Raw genomic sequence first — 15,087 nt, 5'->3', positions numbered from 1 at the left:
TGACTGAGGAAATCAGCTAAGGCCGGTTTAGCCACATATAATCATAAACAAAAGTATAGAAAACATGTATCTTAGCAGTAGATAAATACACATGTGTCTTTGTTTCTTTGCTTCTTTTGGCTCCATCCTTAAGATAACCTAAGCTGAAGGTTATCTTCAGTGAACTGAACACTGTTTCTCTGATTTTCACTCATTTAATGGTCAACTTTATCTCCTGATACAAGTCTCATCATTGAGGGTGAATCATATTGTCTCCTGTGAAATTAAAGTTCATTGGTAAAGCGCCAAGAGGAGGAAAAGGGTGCAACGCAATTGTCTTTTTATTTGCTCTTATTTGTCTGAATGCTAAAATGTGGTATTTCAGCCAGGCAGCATTTAAAAAATATTGAAAACTTCTTAAATGTGTCCAGCCAGGAAATATGAAACGACACATAGCAGCAGTAAATTATTCTGCTTACACATTCACTTGCATAAGTGCATACTTGGAGCTACAAATGGTGAGGGCAGCGGGTTGTTGCCAAAAAGCAGGAAGGCAGGAATTTAAGATACATAAAGAGAAATATGTGGAAGAGAAGAAAGAAACCATAAGAGACGAGAATTAAAGTATAAGAGAAGCATGTACCTGGTGTGTTAGTCATCAGGATGTTAACCTTCTTCTGGGGATGTGATGGATTCCTCCAACATTGCTGTCACATAATTATATTCAATCAGTTCTGCCCTGTCAGCAGGAGCACTGAGGCTGCATCCTTTTGGAAAAGACAACAGAAATCGCTCAGGTTTATACACTTCAAAGTAAGAAAACATATCTTAACTAACGTCTTTTAACAACAGTAGGAAAAAGATTCTTGACTCTTGTTACCCTCAGTATATTGTGTTTTTGTAGAAGCATAACCTTGATTTCTCTACAAACTAAAAGCAAGACCATAAAAAGAATATTCCCTCGTCCTTACAAATTCTGAGATTATGACCTTTGTGACAAGTTGAAGCTTTGAATATTTGTGAAACTCTGTGATTTTTAGCGGAATAATTTTGAAATCCTATACCATAATATTGTTGCTGTGACATGTCTGTCATGTCTGTGACATGTTTGAGTGTGAGACTTCATATTACTATGAAGTATTGCTACCCTTACTTAAGTAAAACTTATTGACTTTCTACCCACTGTGAGTAACGTCACTAAATGAACTAACATGTTTTAACCAAAGAAGTGCAGCAGACACAGACACGAATCACAATTTAAGTCAAAGTGAGGCACTTTCCCCCTCTTTCTCAATGTAAATGGTACCTGCACTTCACTAAGAACATAAGAAGGCACGGTGTTAATATAATCAAATAAAGATAGAATAGAATCTATCTCTTAGAATAGAATAGAATAGAATAGAATAGAATAGAATATACTTTGCTTATTCACTTATTGCTTATTCATTGTCAAGCTACTTCATCTGAGGTAAAAAAAATATTAATAATATAAATATAACCTTACATATATGGCTACATTTGTATGTTTATATATATTAATATATATATTAACCTAAGAGTGATGACAGTTCAAAATGACTAAATGTAAATAAAGAAATAAACAAACAAATAAATACATAAATAAGTAACAAACAGGCATATGAAAATAAATAAATAAATAAATAAATAAATAAATAAATAAATAAATAAATAAATAAATAAATAAATAAATAAATAAATAAATAAATAAATAAATAGCAGGTGTTTGTTAATAATATTTCGTAGCGCTCCTCTCCTAATCGTCCAGACTTTTGTTCAATTTTATTTTATTTCTTTGTTTTTCTTAATTTTTTACTTTTTAGTATCTCCACGCAATCGCGCTTCGTACGTTTTGGTCCTCATAAGGACTCTTAGCGCAAGTGATAGTCAGCTGACTCTATCCGGAAACGTTTCACGAAGAGGACAGCAACAAAAAGAGGTTTTCATCCAGAAAACTGACTTTTCAGTCATCCGCGGATGTTTATCGATGGAGTCGACGCTTGAACAACATCTTGATGACACGTGAGTTTCGGTAACTTCGTTTCTATTTCACAGTTTTTGAGAACGATGTTGACTTTTCTCTTTGTGTTTTTGTGTTTTAGCATGAAGAATCCAGCTGTGGTCGGAGTCCTCTGCACAGACCAGCAGGGACACAGTCTGGGCTGTAAGAGTCTGTTCACGGTTCATTTTTTTCATGAAATTTATGGAATAATTGAAAACTTGATGTGGGATTCATAAATCTCTTCTGGATTCATTAATAAGTCACTGATTTTTTGCGGTCATAAGTGATAAAACTCACAACAAGTTGGAAAGTTTTAAATCCAAAACGTTTTTTGGTTCTAAACTTATAGTTATGGTATTACGAGTGGATTATGTGAGTAAGGATCAAGTGTTGATTATTGTACCTGATTTGAATAAGTGCCTTTAGATGGCATTGGTTATGAATCAGTATTATAAACATAAACAGAAATTTCATTAATTTCTAGAACTACAAAAACTGAGAACTTGAAGTAGCAACGACCTTCAGAGGCCTGGTCTATTTATAGTTTGTGTCTTTATTGATCAGGGCTGTTTTAGAGACCAAAAGAGAATCATTATTAAGTGTATCATCAAAACTTTAAAGATTATGCAATTATTTTTACAATAACGGTTTTGTTGCTGCAATTATAGCACGAAACTCTCAGCTGGTTAGTCTCTTTTTCTGTGGTCGTGGTTGAACTTTAACATTTAAAATCTTCATATTAGATTTGTTTTAGCTTTTTTTTTATAACTAATTGGTATGTTGCTACACCAAACTTGGACTGCAGGGAGGAAGAGGGAGTACATTTGCTATTGTTTGTCCAAGATGGTGGAGTGGTGCGTGTCTGTTAGACAGAGGACTTGCAGGTGATTCATCACCATTGTTCTAGTCGTTCTGCCACTTTTTCCCAAAGAGAGGTGGCACTTTTTTCTGTAAATGTAAGTAAAGCATACAAAAATAATGTAGATTTTTTTCTCACTCTGGTATTTAGGTTGTTTGCAAGCGTCTCTGAACTAATCTAAACAACATTAGTAAATGCTTATTAAACTACTGATATATCCATTTCCTTTATCAGGGTTTGGCACCAACACATCACGATTAATTCAGAAAAACATTTATTAAAATACATACTGCAGGCAATAAGGTGGCATCTGCAACCCTCAAGACTCGAGCATCAAATCAATTTTCATCAAAAAGATAAAAATTGATTTACAGCACTGAAAAATTCAGAAATTTGATAGTAAATAATGGTGTAATTCCATTAGCAGTATTTCTTTTTTCATTTAAAATTGTCTCCAACTTGCTAAGAGCCGATTTGATCAAGGGAATATCGGACAATTTCGATTTACACGTGATTGGTGCAGCTGTAGCCACAAGTTGTACATCTGTTTCTTGCTGATAATTATAAATGAACAGGAGCTAAAACGGAGATGAGCTAACTTTACTGAGACAAAGTACTCAGCAATGCTCATGAGCTTCGCCAACGTTTCTTTATTCAATAAGTCCTGTTTTTATTTCCAGGTCGTGGGTCGTTGTCCGACGAACACGGTGGTGTTGTGTCGGTTTTGGCCAAACAAGCTGCGGCTCTCCCCAAAGACCCGACAGACTCCCCGACCGTCTGCCTGGAGTCTGACTCGGGGTGAGCACGGACACTGTTTCGGCTTGACTTGTACATTTTTATATCTATAATCTGTCTTGGGGAAGCCTGTGCTGGATTTGGTTAATGCTTGCGGAGATCAATAAGTCAAGAGGAATTTGGTAAAGGAAAGTTTCCTGGTTTGTGGGGGGTGACGGTCCATCCAGTTGCTTTCCAGTCCAGTGGCGCCTGAGCTGGAGCGGCTATTTGTTCGTCTCTTGTTGTTTTGCATTTTAGTGCCTCTGCTGCCACCTGCTGGTGTATGTAAAGCTAATGTTTCTGAATTAAACGGTGGAAAGTACTTTATGTCCTAAAACCTTGCAGCCATGTGCATATTTACTTTAACTTTACCCAACATCTATGTATAGCTGGGTTGACAGTGTGAAATGTTTGATTTAAAAATAAATCAGACATTTATTTTTAAAATCAAGGTTTATTCTCCTTGAATAGGAAAATTTATACAATCTAGATCAATATTTCTTTTTGTGGTTTTGTAGAAATGTTTGAGTTTCTTCATTAGAATATTTTTTTTAAATTTTATTATAAAATAATTTTTTTTAAAACTTTGTTTAACTGCAGTACATTTGAAGCTTAACATTTGCGAATTTTTATTGCAGTGCAAACATTTTAATACCCAAATCAGAAAAACATCGACATGTTTTAAATATATGTTTTATTTACTGCAAGTCATATACTGTAGTTGCAATATTATTGCATATCACATATTTTCCTAATATTGTACAGACTTGATCAGCATGTGTTTTTGTCACTGACTCTTTGATTGTTTTGTAGGAACATTTTGGTGCGGAGTCATGGAAGCATCACAATAGCAGTCCACAAGATCGCATCCTGAAGACAGCAGGACTCCTTAGCAGTTTTATTGTAACGAAATGAACAGAGACTAAATTTATGCAGTACAAATCTGAGAAACAGTAAACTGTAGCTTCTGCATTCATTTGCTAAGTTTTTGGAATCTGCATTTTTAGACCTAAACAGTTGTGCTTGTTATGTTGATGCTAATGTTATTGGTATCATGTAACAGAGCAGCTTGTTTGTTACATACAAGTTTCTGTAAACTACTTGGGTTTGTCTTGTTTTTTTTTGCGTGTTAAAATTCGACATAAACAGCTCTAAATAAACTTTAACTTGACTTTCAGCTGTCCTCTTGCAGTACGTTTTCCTCTCATGCAGAACTGGTTTGACAGATGGTAATTATCGACTGACACCAGCTCTATTTGCACAACTCAACAAAAGCGAGCGGCACAAACATTTTAATAAGCTGGGCGGAGAATATTTTGGGACCTGCAGCGTTTTGCAAAAAGAATTTACAGTTTGCTCACAAGTTTCAGTGGGTTTTATTTGGATTTTATGCCACAGGCAAACACAAAATAATACGTAATTGAGAAAGGGGAAACAAATGCTACATGACTTACAAAATAAAATTGTGAAAAGTGTAAATATACTGTATTTTGGTGAAATATATTTCAATTACAGGTGCAAGTCTCTTGAGTTGTGTGTCTGCCAGGTTTGCATAGAGACTGACATAGACGTTCAGAGTTTGGAAATATAGTTTTGAAACCTTTGAACCATGTCAATAAGTTTATCCCTGACCTGTCTGCTGTGTTCCTTCTGCATTCTGCTGTAGGATTTTATTTAGAGACACAGTATTTCGGGGTTTAATAAAAATACACTAAAAGTTTGTGGTGTTTATTTGGGGAAAAAATGGAGGAGAGTCTAAAGGGAATGAATACTTTTGCGAGACGTCTTTTGGTGTCGCACCTGAGCGAACTGTGTGTTGGTACGCAGGATTTTGATACGCATAGTTGCACCCACCCAGAAACAAGGGGGGGCTCACTGCGACGTCCCAATCACGTGGCTGTCCCATCGATGAGGGCTCCTCTCCCCACCTACCCCTCTCTCTCTTTCTCTCTCTCTCTCTGCTCCTCTGCACGGCCAGCGATGCTGAGGCTGCGGTGAGAGATGAGGAGTTGCTGCTCCGGCGCGTAGAGGCGAAAGTTATGGCACGGCCATCCTCCTCCTCCTCGCAGCAGAGCAGAGCGTCCCGGAGCAGTTTGTGCCACAGTCCCGCACCGGGAGCGCGCATTGCATCTCCAGACACGCGAGAAATCCCTCTCACGCAGCCCGTCAAATCAATCTAAGTGTGGGGAAAATAGGGTCTGAGGCGAGTCGGCGGCGACAGGAGAGGGAAATTTACAGGTATGTGTTGCTCCTTATTATAGGAACATTATCCAGAGGTCTTATAACTGACAGCAACATTTTAGTCATGCTTTTACTGCCCCGACCTGTCATCCTCTGTGACCCTCCAGTAATTTATGTGCTCAAAACTTTTCACCCACATTGAAGTCTGCGCTGAGTTTTGGCTCTTGTTACCGAATGACATTGCGATTTTTTTATTTATTTAAAGTGTCTCTCTGTTTTTTTTCTCCCTTTTTAAGTTTATTCTTTCAGAAGTGAGTAAGGGGCGCAATGTTAAAGATAACCGACCCGCAGCTGCGCACGGTAAGACCACTCTGTTCTCTCTCTCTCTCTCTCTTTCTCTCCACCCCATAATAATGCGGTTTTGTGCTTTGCTCCTAAGAGACTAAGCCTGCAGCTTACAGCTAAACACCTTTTATTCACTACACAATCTGATCCATAGGTTTTCGGGGTCTCGGCTCCAAACTACAGCAGTTGTCAAACTCGCAGCCGAAGGACTAAAAGCAGAGAAAATGGCTACATTAAAAACAACTCATTGAGAGACAACAAATCGTTAATAAAAAAAAAAGTAAGATCATGAAACAGTTAAGGCATTAAGTAATCTGCTCAAAAGTAGGTTACTGTCAGGTTTGAACATGACCGGATCCACTACTATGAGTAAATAAGTATGATGCCACTTTTTAATATAAATATGCACTGGATCTGGAGCGTCATGCTGCTTCAGCTCTAGTCATAAGTATGTAAGCAAACATGTTCAGACTGCAAGTTCAGCTGGAGATCTTTGGATTCATTTGACAGCAGCAATGTCGCAGGAGGAGATTACCAAAGCCAATCTCCCGTAGATACATTATATAATTGATTTTCATTTGATAATGAGATGCATGGATACTTCTGTCTAATGTAATCCAGTACTATACACTGAGTGTTTATGCAGTGTCAGAGTAACATGTGCAACTGTTGTGGAGGGAGTCCTGTTTCTTGACCTACTTTCTTGAACACGTTACTCTGTCAGAAAATAAGTAGATCAATTGGAATGTATGTATAATTGAATTGAAATGACTTTTGTTCCAAAGCACCTTGAGAAGACGTGTTATGAATTAACTCCATATAAATAAATTGAATTGGATTGAATTGGAGAAGCTGCTTTCCCTGCCTTAGCTCTAAGCCCTTTCAGAACTTCCTATTTAAGGAATGACGCCTTTTCAAAATTCGAGTTATGCCGTCGGGTTTGCAGCTCCTTGCTTGAGGACATGCCGGTTCAGAAGCAGCTATCGGCAAAAATGTTATCAATCTGATTGCTGACTTTCCTTCTCAGTCTCTGAGTGCTTTCTTTTTTCTTTTTTTTTTGCCTGCATAGATCTTTCACATTGAGATAATGAGAAATGTAAATTAGCAAGACAAAAACATTTGAAAACATTAAACCCATTGAACCCGGTGAGTTGGGTTGTTACGGTTGAAGCAGGGACCAAACATGTTTATCCCAACTTCTCTTTGCTTGTATGGCGGCTTTTATATTGCAGGTGTGGTGATGTTTTGCAGTTGGAACACTTGCAAAACCTGGAGAAGGCTTGTCTGAACATGGAAAGAATGTTTATTATCAATCATTTAATGTCAGTGAAGGTTATTAAATTCATCCTTGATGCCCTTTTCTCTTCCAGACCAAAGAGATATTTTTTTAAATTATTCCCTATAAGTATTGTCTTAGGACTGGAGCCACATATCCCTGCAGGCGGCAAAGGTTATGTTTATAAGCGGTTAATTTGATGTAGTGCCATGAAAAGCTTTTTTTTTCTTCAGATTTTTTACTAAATAACTTTTAAAATAAAGTAAAGATAGCTGAATGAATACGAAAAACATTTACAAAGTAACTACTCATGTCTTAAATGCAGTGAAATGCTTCCACACCAACCTGATCCTATATAAACAAGATATTTCCCATCTTGTTAAATTGTAAATTATTGTAATTAGGCACATTTTTTTTGCTGAAAGATTATACTTTGACATATTTTAGTCCGGAAAGAGTTACAGTCTGTACTGGTTCTCATTGTTGCATAATTTTTCTTTCAGGTTTGAAGCTGAACTGGTTGCATCCGTAGTTCCAAGTGCTCTTCACCAATCCTTAGAATGAGGCTATAGGACTTCTGAGTCCTTTCTTCACCTGCAGTGCCTTCAGGGACGGCTCCAAGACAGCATTACAGGTATTCCCAAAAACAAGCTAAATGCTATTCCGAGTATTTTTTGTGATAGAACGAGAAGTAGAATAGCTGAAAAGCAAGCTACGGTGGTTTGTGGTGTCAATTTTGATGTGATCATTCATTTATCTCATGTTTCCCTTTGGAGCGTTGATTGTACTGTACTGTGTGATCAGTGAGTATCGGGTATTTCCAGTTCAAGCTGATGGGATGAGAGTGGTCAATTGTAACGACTAAAGCTACAACACTGAACTTTGATACTGCTTTGATATGGCTGAGCAGGAAGAAAGACTTGTTGGTCCGGTTCCTCCTTTACAGAGTGAAGATAAAAGATTCCCCTAATAGATGGGCGATTAAATCATTCAGCTTTTTTGTATTTATTTATTTATTTGTCTGACACTTAGGGTTTTCCCAAATACACAGCAAAACTAGTTTTCGAATGGAAAAAGAAGGGTAACCCAAACACCGCAACTGTTTTATGGAAAGTGAGGACTTTCTTTTAAAGTCAAATATGTGGAATGAGTTTGAACAATTTTGACACAAAAAGTGTTTAGAAATCCTGACAAAATTATGCCAGAACTTTTTTGGTGGCTACCAAGAAATGTGAAATTTCCCCAAATATTGGTGAGGTTTGTAAAAATATGCCACCCTGTAGAACAATTTTTCAATTAAAAGATCATAAGTTCAAATTTATTAGGATTTTTATTGTGAAGATGAATCGGGCCACCCCTGTCTGAATATCACAGGATATGCTGTTATAGTTGTAACTTAAAAAATAAGTGTGAGGGATTTTTCTCCCCTAGTGACAATTTAATTTACCCTCAATTTATTATAGTTGTTGGCTGTAAAAAGTGACAAATGCACTCATTAGTATGTTCATAAAACAAAGAGTTTGTCTTGACTTGTTGGGTTAGTGAAGGTCATTTCCCACAAGAATAACACTTTGTGCTTTAAAACTTTACAAAGGACAGGGGCTTTTAAAAGTTTCAATTCGTGTTGAAATTTATGTTTTTGCATAATTATAATCCACAGTGCTAAAAAAAAACATTTGATGTTTTACTGATTTCCTCTGTTTGTTGCTAAAATTTAAATGTTTCAGATTATCAACCAAAATTTAAATCATCATGTCTTCATTTAATAAGGAAGAAAGCTATGTAATCAGTCTCTCCTACTGAATGTAAAATAATTGTTTCCATCTACTGGTTGTGGCTGTATTAGAGGCAGTAGCAGCCAGGCATATCAAACATATGTCATTTATAATAACTGCAATTCATCTTTGAAATAACTGTGGAGGCATTTTGACCCACTCCTCATCGTAGAGTTGTTTTATTTACCCATTATGCAGGTTTTCAGCTTTAAAGGCCTGTTGAGGTGAATGGATCTCTCTCATTTATGTCAGTTTCTATCTTATTGCTGAAACATTACCATTGACTTCAACTTAGACAGGCTTTGGTTGTAGTTTCAGGTTCTTTTGTGGCCTCCTTGATTAGGTCACAAAAGCCCCTTCTCTAGCCATTGTCAAGTTTCTGTAGCCAGTTAATGTCTGGTTCTGTTCAAGCCAAGTTGGGTGTGTCTCCATTGGAAGTTTGTTCCTCATTATGTGGATATGAATATGGACAGGAACATGGGTGGGAATGTGGGACCGTGAGCGGACTGTGAGCATGCAGGAGCTGTGGATAGCACTGTTGTCTTGCAGAAAGAAGACCTCAGGTTTAAATCTCCATCTGGGGTCGTTCTGCTTGGGTGCATGTTCTCCCTATGCATGAGTGGGTTCTCTCCGGGTACTCCGACTTCCTTCAGGCCAAAAACATGACCGTTAGGTGAACTGTTCTCCTCTAAGTTGTCCTTAGGTGTGAATGTGAGTGCACGGTTGTTTGTCATGTGTGTCTCTATATTGCACTGCGATGGACTGGTGACCTGTCCCGCCTCTCACCCAATGACTGCTGGAGATATAATCCCCACCTCTCCACCCCCTGCTTCACCTCCATGACCCTATAAAGATAAATGGGTTTATACACTGGAAAGATACATATGAAATAATCACCTTATACATGCGTAGGTTTATTCTGGTTAACTCATTCTAACATGTAAACTTGTTTGATGTTAAACATTAAGTGTGACAAAAAGTAGAAGAAATAGTTGAGGTGGTAAATACTCTTTTTACAGCACTATAATTTCAGATTTCGTCTACATGAGACTTAAAGAAAATCCAACTGTCAAAAGCACACGACCCCACAGCTTAAAGTGCTTAGCTTTTACGACTTGTGCAGCAGTTACTATAACTAAAGGTAAAATATTGATCCGTCCTGCACATCAGCTTGGAGGAACTTTAGCCTCTGAGCAGCTTCAGGTCTAGGATGTGAAACTCTTCACTTCTGATCATTACAAACACCAAATCCTCAGCTCGGAGTAAGGACTTTTATTTGATCTTTTACAAAAATGAGCTAAATAGAAAATAAATCTGTGTTTCGTCATGACAGTTTAAGTCTTAGTTGTGTCGACAGTTTTGAAGCGTAAGGTGGCCTTTTTTACTGTATGCTTGTCTTTTCTACATCTAAGTGTCAAAGACAAGAAAATAAACTACTAAATATAATGTTAACATTTAGGGAATATTTAACCCCTTCAGTTCCTCTGAGTGTCTCTGTCACTGCAGTGGAGCACAACTTTTTTTTGTCAGACTGTGAAATCAGTTTAGCACTCAGGACTTTTTATGTTGATGTTGAAACTTTGACTTTCAGCTTTGTGGCTCCATGACTCATGTTGGGCTAGAGCCAAAACCTTTGGCAATACCACCTGTATCTTCTCTTGATTAGTGAGATGTCTGCAGTCTGTAGATGATGATAAACTAAATCAATTTCTCTAGCTTGCAGGTGACATACACTATGTCAATGTTTGCAGTCAGCAGTCACCAACACCCACTTTTGGTGGTCGGTCGGTCTGTCTGTCTCTCTCTATGTTAAAAGACCTATGGAAATAATACTAAATTTGCTCTACGCTAACTAAAACTACTTTTAGGATTAAATTACAGCAGTTGGTATGTGTTCAAACAACCAGTTCACAATGCTAAGCAGAAGTGAAGATAATTCATTATTTGTAAATAAAGTTTTATTAAATGATTTTCTGAATTAGAAATCAATAACCTTTTGGTCAATTGACCAAAATTACTAGCGTTGTTCAGGAAAACTACAGACTCTGGACCTCCTCTGCTAGCAGCTGGAGGAGCATCGACACGGTAGCTCTTACTGAGGTTCCTCCACTCAGCTCCAGGGATGGAGTAAAGACACGGCTGCAGACTTGTTTTACTGGCCAGAATGCAAACACTGGGTACACAAACAGTAATCTGATGTTACTTAGGATCCTGGGTTACTTGGAACAATCTTTGTCTACATCCTACTAGAGTTAAATACTCCGTATGACATCATCAGGAAAGAGTTTCCTTTCCTGAAGCTCTTCCTCTTCCTCCCCCTGGAACTAAAAGTGGGCTAATACAGTTCATTCTAGGATTAACGGGGTTTAAACCAGTCTCTTTGTTCCCAGTAGTTCAGGCCTTCATGGCTGGAGGCACAACAAACTGCTTAGTTGATGTTGGAGGTCAGAGGGAAATGAACAGACTGCTTTTAAATGAAAGAAAGGCATCAGTTGCTCAAATTACCAGTTGCTGTAACCGAGATTAGCTGAGAATATAATCTGAACCCACAACACGTCACACCTTGAAGCAGATAGGCTGTGGTAGGAGAAAATCACACAGAGTAGTGCTGTTGTCGGGTGAGAACTGGAAACTGAGGCTACATTTCACATAGGCTCACCAAAACGGGACACTGATAAATTGGCTGTTGCACAAGTTGCTCAACAAGTTGTTGCTAGGTAACCAAAGAGTGAGTGAGTTAGTTGATGCCACCCACCTTAGCCAGCTGTGAGCTGAGCGGCTAACGCCTTTCCTCTGCCTACATCCCCCAGAATGCTTTGCAATTCTGGATCGGAGTTAAGTGAAATTATTGAATATGCTATTGGACGTATATTGGTTATGTGTTTATTGCTATATATATTTTTATTAATTTATTTTCTAACCCTACTTCCTCCTGGACACGGCTGCTTTTAATTTTTTAATTTCAATTTCAAATCAATTCAGCCTTAAATATGTTTTCCCTCTACGACCCTTTAGTTCACTGTCACACCTTGTTGACAAGCTCATGGACTTTGTTCCCTTTTCGTCACATTCTCCTTTAGAGGTCTTAATGTGGAGCTGGACTCGACAGTCTGCCAGCATCACAGTCCAAAGATGATCCAACATGTGTGTGCTGATGCAAATGTGCTGATTTAGCACATTTGCATCATAGTCATCAGCTATTGTGGATTCCAGATGTGGAAAACCTCATAATAAACCAAGTTTGTTCTGGTCAGAGAGGCACATGGAGCCCTTCAGAGGAAAATAAACCTGAGGTTGTGATGGCTTGCTGTAAAAATAGACTAGCCAGAATCGTCCTGCTGTACCTACTGAATAAGGCAAAGTGACATAAGATCAAATATTAACTATAAGCTTTTGGAAAACCTACTAATGGATGAATTTTGAGGACGAAGCATCATGTAATTATGCAACGAGAGTGATGCCTTAAAAAACTGACTGTACACATAATTTATAGGTAACTTCATCATCTATAATTGTCTTGTGCAAGAATTTTGGATGACTGGATGATTTTAAATGGGCAATATTTTTTTTCTGCTTGAATGAGCTGCCCTACATTCAACCCTGAAGAAATGTGTGCATGCATAAAAACTGAGCAGAGTAATCGTAAATTCTACATGTGTGACAGCAAAATTGTGTAATATTTTTGGTGCAATGAAGAAACCCTAAAGGGCACAGCACACCGCTGGCTTATGAAGCTAATACGTCAACGAGTCATGAAAAAAATATTTCATCCATTCATCCATTGTCTATATCCACATGTCTGCGCCGCATCGCCGGGAGGCTGGTCTTTGACGGAGAGGCAGGTTGCCAGGTCAACACAGAGTCATACAAACAGCCATGCCCTAGACTTTTATATCTGATAGATGAATGTTTTGTTGTGTTCATAATGAATGAAGGTTTGAGGAAAATCCAGTGATGGTCCATCTCTCATCTGCCAAGAGATGGATTGATTTAAAAAGTTTCATAAGGCACAAAAAACTCGGGCCTGAAAAGTTTTTTCTCGGTCTTGGTTTGGTTTGTGAAGCAACGGAGAAACGGGGCATCAAAGTTGACCTTGCATTGTGTCCCAATTCCGAATTGGCAAGTAGGCTTGAAATTCGGGGGCTGGCTTTATTACATAACCACGAATCCCCACAATATACCAAGAGGTGGCTTGCAAAAGAGTTTATATATGCAAATAGATTTTCTGCAAACTGGAAGTGCTAAATACACAAATTTGGAGGAAAGCATCAGCCAACTCTGTTGTTGTTTCAAAGTATAGTTTTATTCTTAGTCTATAAAAAAACAAGAATATGCAATCAAACAATTCCCCCATGTGTGCCAATTTACAGAAAAAAACTTCAAAACGTCTTTCTGTAGATGATAATGTCAACAATATGCAACCATTGATTTTACTAAATTAATACTAATAGAGATTTGTAACCTAAAAAGTAATTCATCGTTGCTTCTTTTTACTTACAAGGCACTTCTTGCAGTTTTGTTCCAGTTTAGTCTGTGAGTATTTCACTGTGGTTGTAATGGTTTGCTCTGTTTTATTCTGTTTCTTCCATTTTTCTGTTATTCTCAGTAAGAATAACTAGTGTTTAAAGGGGCAGTGTTATGTATCTGCACAATTAAGTAGTTACCTTCAGTTATAAAAATGCTGTATCAAACATAACTTAAAAGAAATTTGACTTTGCAATTTGACTTCTTGAAATTGGGCCTCTGTCTCTTTAAGAAGCTCTTTCTCTTTCTGACGCTCCACTTTCTTACGTCATCACGACAATGTTTCTCATTATGCTGTTTACAACCATTCTTATGAGTGGTTGGTGGTAGAAGTTCAGCAGGTGTTTGCTAATTGCTGCTGCTGCTAGTTTGGTGGAGCTGTGTTTGGCAGAAACAATTTTCTATTTTTGTTTTATGTGTTTGGCATCCGTCCACCTATCAGATCGATCAAGGGCTCCTCCAGCTGCCATTGGCTGAGAGGCAGAGTACGCCCTGTGTGGTTAACATTGATCAATTATTATGCAAAACATGGTTTCTGTTGTTTTAGTAAGGCTTGTTAAAGATCTCTCTAAGTCCCGGGAGAGGGATTCTGGGAAAGAATATTCAGAGAAATGATCAAAGCAGTCCAAGGTCAACCATGGACTGTTGGTAGTCAGACTACAGTACAGTTAGAAACACAGCTTGTGTCTGTGCATCCTCTGCAGAAACATATAACTTGGGATAGAAGACAACTTTTGCTAAGTCATGGATACTCTCAAGAATACAATGACTGTCCAATCTGAAAATCCCAATAGGGATATCTATTTCTTGCTGATGCAGTTTCATGGCAAAGTGTGCACATTTAAGAGCTTATGGGTTTTGCAAAGCTTTATGCAGTGTTTCATCCATCCTGATCTTATAAACGACAGTGCTTTTATTATATTCACATCTTATTTAAGAAGAAGTTTTTCTTCTCTGTCATATAGAAATAAGGTAATCAGGACCAAAGTTTGGGATCATTGTTTTGCTCTAAGGCTTTAAACCACAAACTTTCAATCTTTCATTACGGAGGCATCATCCAACAACTGAGCACATATTTTGAACCAAAAATATACTCTTAACAGATTAATTATATAGCTATAGAATATTCTTTAAATATCTTAGCATTGCACAACATTTTGAATTACAATCACAACATTGTTAGCACTATCATAATTACGTTTTGGATTCATATAGTCATAGTGTGTTGTGTGTCTTAACTATTGTTGACACACACCATCTACTATCATATTCAATACATTAGAATCTGCATTGTGATGAGTTAGAAAGCAGTAACCTTTTAATTGGGTATTAAACATGCTTTTCATTAAGTTCA

The 15,087-nt window shown here is 37.6% G+C and overlaps 2 protein-coding genes across 2 annotated transcripts in view; both read left to right on the top strand.

Moving 5' to 3' along the window:
• Positions 1 to 1,875: 1,875 nt before the first annotated feature.
• On the top strand, positions 1,876 to 4,809 carry lamtor5 (late endosomal/lysosomal adaptor, MAPK and MTOR activator 5). The gene is made up of 4 exons (XM_032573155.1): positions 1,876 to 2,019; positions 2,100 to 2,161; positions 3,539 to 3,656; positions 4,446 to 4,809. Exons 1-4 carry the CDS (start codon positions 1,985 to 1,987, stop codon positions 4,504 to 4,506), a joined length of 276 nt encoding a protein of 91 aa, XP_032429046.1. The 5' UTR covers positions 1,876 to 1,984; the 3' UTR covers positions 4,507 to 4,809.
• A 631-nt stretch (positions 4,810 to 5,440) lies between these two features.
• The window catches only part of slc16a4 (solute carrier family 16 member 4), a 31,254-nt gene continuing 21,607 nt past the window's right edge, over positions 5,441 to 15,087 (top strand). Inside the window, exons 1-3 of the mRNA XM_032573144.1 lie at positions 5,441 to 5,870; positions 6,110 to 6,173; positions 7,938 to 8,068. The gene's annotated coding sequence lies outside the window, so the exon portion shown is untranslated. The remainder of the gene's footprint in view (positions 5,871 to 6,109; positions 6,174 to 7,937; positions 8,069 to 15,087) is intronic.

Source organism: Xiphophorus hellerii, chromosome 1 (genome assembly GCF_003331165.1).
Source record: "Xiphophorus hellerii strain 12219 chromosome 1, Xiphophorus_hellerii-4.1, whole genome shotgun sequence".
NCBI classification, from domain to species: Eukaryota; Metazoa; Chordata; class Actinopteri; order Cyprinodontiformes; family Poeciliidae; genus Xiphophorus; species Xiphophorus hellerii.
This window is presented reverse-complemented; position numbering and strand designations above follow the sequence as displayed.